The 11,573-nt window shown below is 45.3% G+C and overlaps 2 protein-coding genes across 5 annotated transcripts; one reads left to right on the forward strand and one right to left on the reverse strand.

The window, feature by feature from the left end:
* The first annotated feature begins 31 nt into the window (after positions 1-31).
* Positions 32-4,307, forward strand: LOC109774038 (B3 domain-containing protein Os03g0620400). 4 transcript variants are annotated; one of them, XM_073510077.1, is made up of 8 exons: positions 32-683; positions 762-933; positions 1,466-1,575; positions 2,090-2,567; positions 2,694-2,920; positions 3,043-3,468; positions 3,556-3,761; positions 3,863-4,307. In XM_073510077.1, exons 6-8 carry the CDS (start codon positions 3,408-3,410, stop codon positions 4,124-4,126), a joined length of 531 nt encoding a protein of 176 aa, XP_073366178.1. In that variant the 5' UTR covers positions 32-683; positions 762-933; positions 1,466-1,575; positions 2,090-2,567; positions 2,694-2,920; positions 3,043-3,407; the 3' UTR covers positions 4,127-4,307. The 4 variants fall into 4 exon arrangements, with proteins under 4 accessions (XP_073366178.1, XP_073366175.1, XP_073366177.1 ...); XM_073510074.1 differs by lacking the exons at positions 3,556-3,761; positions 3,863-4,307 and having other exon boundaries at positions 3,043-3,327; XM_073510076.1 differs by lacking the exons at positions 3,556-3,761; positions 3,863-4,307 and having other exon boundaries at positions 1,474-1,575; positions 3,043-3,327.
* Positions 4,308-4,467: 160 nt separating this feature from the next.
* Positions 4,468-9,733, reverse strand: LOC109774049 (NF-X1-type zinc finger protein NFXL2). The gene is made up of 13 exons (XM_020332770.4): positions 8,444-9,733; positions 7,899-8,012; positions 7,767-7,822; positions 7,396-7,462; positions 7,042-7,134; positions 6,731-6,816; positions 6,473-6,635; positions 6,120-6,320; positions 5,788-5,978; positions 5,557-5,638; positions 5,161-5,364; positions 4,947-5,036; positions 4,468-4,849 (listed from the first exon to the last, which is right to left on the reverse strand). Exons 1-13 carry the CDS (start codon positions 9,635-9,637, stop codon positions 4,694-4,696), a joined length of 2,697 nt encoding a protein of 898 aa, XP_020188359.1. The 5' UTR covers positions 9,638-9,733; the 3' UTR covers positions 4,468-4,693.
* Between the last annotated feature and the right edge of the window lie 1,840 nt (positions 9,734-11,573).

Below are 11,573 nucleotides of genomic sequence, written 5' to 3' on the forward strand. Positions count from 1 at the left end.
GCAAAGGTACATGGACCTGCTGGGCATAACACCAGCGCACAAGCTATAGAAGTCGATGGATGCTCTAGTTAGTACTTCATCTCCGGCCTTAGCAAATTATCATTGAACTCGTGTAACATGACAGGTTTAGTTGATGCGATCTTGTAAATATCAGTATGTTGTCCATGCCACAGTTTCTGGAAGATCATAGTAGCTCGCAAGTATGTTTGTCTTTCCTACATCAGCATCAGCATAATAGCAAGGTTGTGGGATTTTATTGTTTGAAACTTGTGTGTTCTGGATATATGCTAGATAAGGGCTATACAAACGTGCATGAGTTTTCTGGGTGTTTCTGCGTTTGTGCACCATATTAAAACTTGTTCAACTTACTGAGCAAGTGGTTGCAGTTAAGTTGGAGGCTCAGTTGCTTCCCGAGTGTTGGCCTGCGCTCCTTTTCCTCTCCGCACGGCAGTGCTATGCAGTATGCACACACTGAGTGACTGGACATAACTGGTGCAGAGGCATCTTGGCAAAGCTAGAGGTGGCTCCTCTGTTTGCATGTGTTTGCAATAATAAAGTTACATATATTTTGTGAATCTCATTCTACCCAGGATATTATTAGTGCTGTATCTTAGACTTGCCAGTGCTTCAGGATCAGCAGAGAATATCATGGCAGATTTCTCCAGATTCCCTGCCAGCCCAAGGTAACTTCATGTACTGCCAATACCTGCATGCATATATTGTACTGTCTCTTCATGAAGCTCCTTTCAATACCTTTTCAGGACAGACATGATTACCTTTGGTGTCTTCTTTTGTTTCGGCAAAGATGCTTCACGATGCACAAAATGTAAAAACTACCACTACTTTATAAGGCCTCTTGTGTACATATGTGTATCAGCAGCGCTGAGCCTTCTTCTCTGAATCACCATTGCCTCCTGGAGCTGCTTTGCCACGGTAAGGTGTCTCCTCCTCTCCCCTACGTCCTACTACCAGCAGAAAAGGAACGAGATGGTTAAGACTTTAGAGCAGCTAGCTGTTCACTTAAATGCTTCGATTTCTCTGGTTTTGGATATGAGTGCATGAACAACATCTTTCCTTGCTTTGATTTGTCCCAGTCTCCCATTTTTGTACTAGATTCACACCTTTTCTTTCTTCCTCCGATTGCAGCTTTTCTGTGTTATTTGCACTTTCAGTAGAAAGATTGTGTCCATGTTTTTGGTTTTCAAGCTAGGAATTGTTACAAACTGCCATAACATGAAAATGGTCTGCATTCTCTAGGAAGGAGAGGTCACTACTCCACCAATCCATATTAATTGATGCTGGTTTAGTACAAAGTTTGTACAATTTTGTACTAAACCAGCATCAATTAATATGTATCGGAGAATTTTGTACCAAACCAGCATCAATTAATATGGATCGGAGGGAGTACTTTGTTGAATGTGCAACTGACATAAGCTGTATATTTCACATCACATGGCTGGACTAGCTTCCCAGATGAACAGATCTTGTTGCTGCTGCAAGAGATATGCTGACCATTTGGATGGAAGAATGAAGTGTTTCTGCAGACGCATGACTGCTAATTTCAGACATGGCATGGTAAGCCCGTTATAAGTTAGTTTCTCAAGTATGCCCAGACATCTTTTTCTTCTTCTGTTTTAGAATGTTTTATATTTAGGATCTGTTGGAATTGGTAATTGATAGTTGCTTACTGGTTAGATGAAATTGATCCTAGTGTAGTTGGTGCTAAACAGACACACAGAAGTGAATAGATTCTGAAGATCATTGCTACTGAACTTAAGTATGTACTACTTTAAACTTAGGGGTTCAAGGCCAGCAGTAAATCCTGTAAGGCTGGGAAATTGTAGGAAAAGAAATTTTAAGCTCCAGATGGCACTTACGCTGTCTGTTCTAATTTCTAAATCAATCTTGTGATGTGTCGTTCTGGTTAATACAGTACATGTTCTTCATTTATCAGCCCATTTCCCGAATAATCTATGTATAGCACGTACTAGTAGTTTTTACATCGTATTTTCTGTTGCTCTCATTGTTCTAGGAAACTCAACTAGGAAATTGCTGTGCTTGCTTACACCAATTAATATGTCTCTTACAGGCTATACCGAACAAGTTCATAGACCATTTCGGCGGAAAGATTTCAAGGACCATCGAACTGGAATCCCATAACGGCGGCATGTACACTGTTGAAGTCTTCGAGCTTATGAACGAAACGGTCCTCCGACGGCGTGGATGGGAGGCGTTTGTCGATGCGCATTCCATTGAGGAGAATGACTCTTTGCTGTTTCGCCACATTGAGAAGTCACGTTTCGAGGTCCTGGTGCTCGACTCCGATGACTGTGAGAAAGTGCTTCCCTCTGCTGGCATCAAATCTGCTTCTTGTAATGTTCAAGAAAGCAGGAGCGTGGATTGTATTGGTATATCAAGCAGTGTGAGTTATATTGATATATCAAGCAGCTCGGGTGATGATACCACAAGATCGCCGGGAAGCAAACGGTTTGCTACGTGTGAAAGAGGCGACTCAAGCCATCCTAGAAAAACTGCCGTAAATGACTCCTCGTCTGAGGAGGATTCAGGTTACATTGTGTTATTGTTTTGTGCATTAGCACTACTTTCTGAACTATGTGTCCACAACACATTTCGTATCTTAGATTTTGTTTATTGCCGCGGTTTTAACTAACTGTTGAGTTCCCTCTGTACAGGAGAAGACAGTGACGCTAAGGCAGAGGAACATTCTGAAGATGAATCGTCTTTTGGGCTAGATGATGATTGTCAGACACCTTGCGCAGGGCGCGACTATGTCTTGTCTCCAAAGGCTCGTCTGTCTGGAGCTCAGGAGGAGAGAGTAACTAGGCTTCTCCAGGCTGTTCGAGCCGAGACTCCCGTGTTCGTGGCCATCATGAAAATGAACACACGGATCCGTACTACTGTAAGTTTTGATCTGGACTTATTTTTCGTCAAGGTTACAATCTTGAAATGCTAAACTTGTAGAGTTGTATATGTTTTGAGTTTGATCCACCACTGATACCGCGCCTCCGTCTGGAAAATCAGGTGATCCCCAAGCTTTTTGCAGAGGAGCACTTCCGCGTGAGAGCCAGAACCTGACGCTGCAGCGGCCAGGCAAGAGCAAGAAGTGGCACCCCTGGTTGTACATCAGGAAGAGTCAATGTGGGCACGTCCTCACCGGGTCTCGCTGGGTAGGCTTCCTCCGTGACAATGGCGTGCGCGAGGGAGATCTCTGCGTCTTCCAACCAGTGAAGGGCACTGGCACCAGGAGCAAATTCACAGTCCATCTGCTTCACGAGCCCTTGGGTGCAAGTGGAAGTACTGGTCCGAAGAAAAGAGTAGGAAACACAAGGGTGAACTCGGCTGCCCCAGAAAGATCAACCACTGCTTATGGTCATGGTGCAACAGCTATGGAAAAGGCGGCGCCACCCGCCCCGACAACCCGCCGTGTCAACAAGGAGCAAGATGATGGTACATCCAGACGCCCTACCCTTAGTAGTAGACTAGAGCAATTTGGTTCACTTGAAATTCCTCTTGTCATGTTGAAATTTTGTTCAGGGTGGAACCATGGTCGTCAGACTCAGAGAGCACGGCAGCTACCAAAGCCGGCGCGTCCCTACATATTGTCATCCACCGCACGCCTGACTGAGGAGCAGGAGAGGGAGGTGGACCGGACAGCTCGCGCCATCGGGTCTCGTGTTCCCGCCTACGTCTCGGTGATGAACAGGAGCAGCGTCGGCGTGGGCAACAGGATCTACAACGTAGTAAGTCGCAAGTGTCTTGCTAAGCTGTCATTATGATCAGGTGTAGTACTAGGAGTACTTCTTTGTTGTTGCTCACTTCCTTTGAATGAATGGCTTGGCAGACCATTTCCTGTGCGTATGCTGCCGAGTATCTTCCACCCGGGGAGCGGGTCGCCGTGACGCTCGTGAGGAGGAAGAAGGCGTGGGAGGTCGAGATGCGCGCGCGCGGCGGCGGGCGGGCGCTGGCGCATGGCTGGCGTGGTTTCGCCCGCGACAACCGGCTGCGGGTGCAGGACGTTTGTCTGTTCCAGCCCATGGAGAAGAACCGCCAGAGCCTTACCATGACGGTCCACATCATCCGTCACAGCGGCAAGCGGAAGCAGTAGTTTCTCTTCTGTTTTAGCGCACCAGGTCGATTTGCCGCTGGTAGTGGTGCTGGTCTGAAAACTTTGTTGGGGCAGTACTGTATGTCGGGTACTATGGCCAGTGGCTACTCTCCAGAACCTGTGTTTATGATGGCCAACAAGCTGTCTGCTATGCAATTTATCAAAAATGTTAGGCCGGGCTTGTCACCTGTGGACCATTGCGATTTGCGAGTAGTAACTGAGGTCAATGCAAATGTACTAAATGGGCTTAGGGCGTTTGTGCATTTCCAAAAATTCTCAACAAAATCATACATGTGCTTGCAGAGATGGGTCAAGTTGAAAAAATTGCGGACTCCCAAGTGTTTTCAGCCACCCATATATTAGACAGACATCATTTGTGCATTTACAGCAACTCGACAACATAATTCAAACACAATACAACAGTCATCTTCGTTCTGATACAAGAGGGAGCGAACAAATGGCAACCGTCACTTAAATGTCTCCAAAACTGGACTGCGGCGTCAAACGGTCGTCTCAAAAACTGATAACTGGGGGCACAACAAGAGTCAATCTATAGTTCTGTACTTTTTACAGCCTTCCAGCCCTCAGAAGCCTTTCCCTGGCCTTCTGCTCTTCCATTTCGTTCATCCAATCCGAAATCTGGTAGACGCCTTTCCAAATAAGTAGTCCCAGCACCACCAATCCAGCTAACGCAATTATCACCACGAGATACCGCTTCATTTGCTGAAAAAACAAATGTAAGTGTATTGTAAGGACTAAGGAGCAGAGATACCTCAGCAAACCCAATAATCTAAGCATCACATCTGTCTATTTTACACACCTGCCACATCGAAACCTGAACAGGTTCCTGTGCTCCGCGGTCACGCTTCTTCCTCCGTTTGGGCACGTTTGTGACTTCTGCAGCAGGGTTCTACATGGGAATTTCAGGATATGAGCCCTCATTCAATAACTAACCACAGAATCTAATTGTTTGGTGGTAAAGCCTCAGCAGATAAAAACAATGTGTTCCATATTACGATGGTAGGATCTGGTACCTTATTCTCCTGAACTTTCCGTTGATGCAACTCTGCAGCTGGAACATTGACCTTTTTCACACAATCTCCACCGCATGCAATTAGGCCAACTCCAAACTGACCTTTTGCTACTTTTGGGTCACGGCCAGACCTTCGGTACTCCTTGAGAACATCTTGACATACCCACTCTTTTTTCAGGGTGTTGCATGCACAACGTACATTAACCTTCAAATATATCAAACATGCAGAGGAATAAATACAGATAAGAAGGTATAGCTTGAAATTGCAGCATTAAAACTTGCTTTAACTTTTCAACGAAGCAACATATCCAAAAACTTCTCGACTAAAGTTTCATCAGCTAAACAGATCGAGCACCTGATAACTTGCTGGTTACAGATAAATATGCCGATGCCATACCTTTTTCATGCACTGATCCACTGACGGGCATTGACCAGGGTGACATATTTCTGAGCACAGATGGGGGCAATTTGGTAGTTTCCTGCACGATGCCATAAAATAACAGATCCAAGAACTCAGTACTATGAAGTTATAAATTCAATTAAAGAAATTTCAGTAACAATTGTGCAACGTGTTTTTGTGCGAGCATTCATAACAGAAACAATTAGAAACCGGGGATTGGTGACTGACCTATGACACGGGCCACCGCAGGACCTTACTTTCAGCTGTTGCTTGGCATTTAAGTTGTTATAGTACACACACTCGAAAGCATGTGTCATAGCACCACAATGACATGATCTTTTAACAAGGGCTTTGCAAGGTAGACAGTCGCTTAGATGACACCGTGAAGGGCAAGGGTGTGAACAAGGAGGATCCCTGGCCTGGCACAAGCATTAAGACTAAACATCATGCACCAAGCTTAAAAGAAAGATGTGGAGCTCAACTAGCCATTTCACATTAAAGTATATAAACAAAACAACCAAACTGAAGGTTTTGCAAAGCAAAACTAAAAAAGAACTGACCCTTTGACAAGGAAGATTGCATCTTTCGCAAGGCTCAGCAAGAGTGTTCTTTCTACTGAGAGATAATATGGTATCAGCCTTACGTTGATCCGATGGAATCTCTAACACATGGCAATCCTTTGTGCAATAATGGTTACCACAGTGGAGAAGGTTTCCACATAAATTCTGACAGGGAAATTGCCTGCTTTTGGAGCAAGGTATCTGCAAAAACACAAAAAAAAAAAGAAGAGGAAATTGTATGTTATAATCAGGTGTAAAAGCAAGCACATGTGAGGCATGCTCAAACGTGCAAGAGAAGGAGGGAAGGAGGGAGGTAAATTGACCAAAAGATGACCATATTGTTCAAAACTTACTGCACGTTCTTGGCCTAGATGCTCTCCAAAACATGGCACCAAGACTACTTCTTGGCATGGTGGGCATGGAGTTCCAGGTGTACATTCTATATGCTTTTCCATTTTCTTTTTCATTGGTTTAACTGTGAACTCAGGGTTCGGTGGAGGAATAGAGCCATGACACCTGGGTAATGTTAAGATTGTTAGACATCAGAGGACACTGTAGTTCGTGGTATACTGCTGCAACGACACACTCAGCATATAAATTAAACACGAAACCTTTCTTTACACTTGTGGCCACAAGAAAGTTCTTCCCCGCAGATCAGTTTGCAAGGTGGACAGGCTCCATAGTGGCATTTATGGGGCTAAAGGAAGGAGATCAAAATGTCAAGTAAATTCTGAGGACCAATTTATAATAGCCAAAGCAATTAAACACTCAGGAATGACATGCAACTAAATTCACAAGAACAAACTTTGAACAACAACAATGTGACAAATACCCATGCAGTGGCAATCAGCAATAAAATTTATCAAGAGATTATCATTATTTAGCAATGACAATGTTACAGAAAAGAGGCGTAACAGTTTACCCGGCAATCAAGCTTGTGTCTGCAAAGACGATCTATATTGCATCTTTTTGAGCATTTGGGAGGTTTCTGATTCTTCTCGGTCCCACAAGGAACCTACAAGAGAATTATGCATTCAAATCTACGAAGGAAACTTAGCAACTAATGGGTCAGGAGACACACTGATGATGAACTTGTAGTGTATAATGAAACTGGACCAAGAATTAACATTTAGGGAAGTGCACAAGATCGTGTAAAAATGATTGCAATGCAGCTGTTGCGTGCTAATTATGTGTCCTAATCATATAAGGAACATAGGACCGAATATAACTCATACAACGAAATGAACAACAGAATTAAGAGTCTACCAATTTCAACCTCAAAGTATGTTTTCCCACAGAAGCATGAGATGGTCTTCATCAATGGACAAGGTGAACAAGCGCCTCTGCAAACAAAAGGAACAAAATGTTACTATAAAAGTAGGATTTCAGTTCATACAAATGAACCAAGATCACAGCTTCAAAACTACAGACACGGGTTTTCCATCCAAAAAAGAAATGGGACTATTCCAGATCAGAACAACATGACATATTTTGAGTTCTTGACATCTGTTGTGTGGCACTTCTGGTATTTTGACATGGTCTTGCAGTTCAAAATGAGAGCACATACATGTATGCCTGTAGCAATGCAAGTAGAACTAAACAATAGCAAATGACAAGCCAAAGATGCACCGTTGATTAGGGCAATACCTGTGGCATGGAGAGAGACACTTATGGTTTCCACATCTGAGCCTCCTGTCACAAGTCTACAAGCATAGATCTTTTTAGTGCTTGAAACTTGAAATGGGCCAAAATCATGAAAGGAGAAAGAAAAAGATGTACCTCTGCGCAGGGTGGGCAATCCCCAACACAACAACGTCGCTTACAAGCGTGGCGTCCACAGGCACGTAAACGCTGACATTTCCTTTCGCAGGTCAAGTCTTGGTGGCAAGGCAGCTGATACAATGCATCACAAGAATTGGGGAATTTAGCCATTTGCTGTCTAATAAGCAATATCATAGAAGTATACATAACGCTGTAGCATTACTACTGGACCAGATTAAGGAGAAAGAAAAATAACCAATTGCTATTTATTGTTACTCTGTTAGGTAGTATGCATTGCAAGGGGTAACGTTGGACTCAAAAATCAATTTGAATCACATGAGCATTCAGGCATTCTATGTTTGTCCACTAACTACTAAGAACTGTCTAAAAGTAAATTTAAACAACTGGTCTTTGCATGCAGCAATTGCTTGCAGATACCATCCTGCCAATCAGGTGCAACTAGTTTAGTGTTGTTAACTGCCTGCAAGTGCTTGAATATCTGTTTTGCTTACTCCTTGCAAGTTTAAAGATTATGGTCACAAACATGTTATGTAGATATGTACCTCCTTCTTCAGAACACCACAGCGGCAGGACTTTTTTATCACAAGCCGGCAGGTCACGTCACACGGGCCACGATGGCACCGCTCGGGGCACTTGTGCCGTCCGCACCCAAGCACCTTCTCACAAGTCGATCCACATGTCGCGGCCTCCACATCACACTCCAACCTTGGATAATCCTTCTTGCCACAAGGGCAAGTCCGCTGCCCACGAAGCGGACATTCCCCGCACTTCCCACCATGGCATCCCCTCTCACACTTATGCTTCCCACACTCCAGCATCCCACTACACTCCCTCTTGCACTGGAAAACTCTTTCAGAGCACAACCTCTCCACCATTGTCTCTCCACACTCACATCTGTGATTCCCCCGCACAGCACACGGTGGGCATGGCCCATCATGGCAATCCACCGGACAACGGTGGAGTTCACAGCTAAGGCGTTTATTGCATTTACCCTTACAAGAATAACGCTGATGCGCACAGCGCCGGGGCTCACGGTGCGCCCCGCAGAAGCACCGAGCGTTAGGAACAACAGCCGGGCATGGAGGACATGGTCCAGGGTGGCAAAGCAGGAGGCAGGTGTGCTCACAGCCGGAGTCGGGATTTGAATTGAGGCGGCGGCCGCAGACGTCGCCGCAGGAGTGGGGGAGGATCCAGGGGTCCGCGGGAGGGTCTTCGGTCTTGGAGCAGAAGCAGTGGTAGGAGGTGGGGGTCTGGGATTTGGGGTAGGCGACGCGGCACTTGGGGCAGCCCCAGGTGGGGGCAGGAGCGGCGGAGGCTGACTGGTGTGCCCATGACTGGATGCAGGGGAGGTGGAGAAGGGCGAAGCATGAGGCGGAGCAGGACCAGACGGGATCCGAGGGGCGGATGGGGTCCAAGCAGATCAGGCACGGCGGTGATCGGCGGCGCGCGGCGGAGTTGAGGAAGATGCCGACTTTCGAGAGGTCAGCGCCATTTCCGGCGACGGAGAGGTAGGTGGAGAGGACGGACGCAGTCGCCGGGTCGCAGGCGCTGAGATCGGTCTCTTCCCCGGAGGAGGAGTAGGAGGAAGGGTCAGAATCGGAGACGTGGCTAGGGTTCGACGGCGGGGGCGCGGGTGCAGGTAAGGGTGCTGGTTTACGGGTGGTGGCGGTAGCAGTAGTGAAAGGAGCTGGTTTCCGCGAAGAGGATGCGGCGGCCGCGGCGTAGGAGGACGGCATCGCCGGCGTTGAGGTGGTCGCTGGAGATCGGTGGTGCGCGCGAGATTTGTGAGGGGAATGCTGCTTTTGCAGTTAGGTCCCAGATATGTCGTACACCTATAACTTTTTTTTAGAATTGCTATTTTCTTTTGTAAGAAATGGTACCTCTAAAATTTGTGTGTGTATGGGGTGGTGGGGGAGCTACACGCTAATCTATATCTATATCTATACTCTTATAAAAAACAGAGTTGGTGATAATGGTGTGCCTGCCATCCTGCAATATAGTTCGTCCGATTTATATCTGACGGATAGGAAGGAAACTATGACAATTTTGCAAAAATATGCCCACACCCCTCTCCACATTTGCAAATAAGGCCTTCTCTTGTTCATCCTTTTCTCCCACAACATAAACTACTCATACAAATGCATCTTGATTTTCCATGCAACACATGGGCATCTTGCTAGTCTTTTCAAAAGATCGGCCGGGTCAAGAGTAGATTGAGTTCATCGAGCGGCTGAGCGGCACCTCCACCATTGCAACACAGGTTGCAACCTTACAGTTGTTTTTGCAACAGAGATCTTGTTGCGATTCTTTTTACAACCTTGTTGCAAAAAAGTCTGCGGAATTTTTTGCAACAGGGGTGATGTTGCAAAAGCTTGTCTAATTTATCGTCGTTGTCACGAGTTGAATGCTTCCCTACTGAGGCGATTTCTTTTTTTTTGACTGTGCTAACGTCCAGTCGACTGGACGTTAAGCAACAGATCCGCACGGTCTCTCGCTTCCTTTTTATTTTCTGGCGTGGTAGAAAAAACGTAATAAATTTATTGTAGGAGGTGGGCGTCAAACTCACTACCTCTTGGTCCATCATCACTTGTCATATCCACTTAGTCTGGTTTCAACTTGTGATTACAAAGAAGATCGATAAATATTTATACTGTTACATACGCGACTAGAAAAACAAGCCATTTTCCTTTCTTTCTTTTTACCAATTTTTCTTCCCTTTTGTACACCGTAATTCGTGCATCATAGACCTAATAACTCACGCATCGCTGTAACATTTTGACCCTAGGTAAAAAATTGTTGTAATACACCCCGATAGCTTATATGTAAAAGAGTGTGGTAATTATACGTTACGAACCTGATAACTCACTCACAAACACCGTGGTAACTATTGACCCGAAGAAAAAAATGTTGTTGTAACACAATCCGATAACTTATCTGTAAAAAGAGCATGGTAATTTATACGCTATGAATCAGATAACTCACGCACAAACACCATGGTAATGTTTTTGACCACAGGAAATTTTTTTGTAACACACGCCAATAACTCTCTATAAAGAGCATGGTAATATATACGCCACGAACCTGATAAATCACTCACAAACACTGCGGTAACTTTGGGCCTAGAGAAAAAAACTTGTTTTTTTTGTGCGAAAAAAGTTATCTCCCCCCGTGCCAAAGTTATCTCCTCCCTTGCGCAGACCTTCTCTTTTAAAAACTTGGAGCAAATGGTTTTGTGCAATGTGTGAGTTACCATACTATTCACACAAAAGCTATCGAGGGGATGTTTCATCAACTCCCCCCCACCCCCCGTGTCAAAGTTATCAGGACCGGGGTCCATAAGTTATCAGGTCTAGATGTGCGAGTTATCAAGATATTGACACAAAATCTACCGAGGGGATATTTCATCACCCCTCCCCCCTCATTGCCAAAGTTACCAGGATGGGGTGCATAAGTTATGAAGTCTCCGATTCGTGAGTTATCATGCTATTCACACAAAAGTTCGTCAACCCCCCCCCCTTCGGTCGCCAAAGTTATCAGGGCAGGGGTACATAAGTTATCGGGTCTGCAATGTGTGAGTCTATTGACAGAAAAGTTATCGGGGGATATTTGATCAACTCCCCCCCCCCCCGCCCCCGCGGTCGTTGAAGTTACCAGGACGTTTGTAGCAACCAG

This window comes from Aegilops tauschii, chromosome 3 (assembly GCF_002575655.3).
Source record: "Aegilops tauschii subsp. strangulata cultivar AL8/78 chromosome 3, Aet v6.0, whole genome shotgun sequence".
NCBI classification, from domain to species: domain Eukaryota; kingdom Viridiplantae; phylum Streptophyta; class Magnoliopsida; order Poales; family Poaceae; genus Aegilops; species Aegilops tauschii.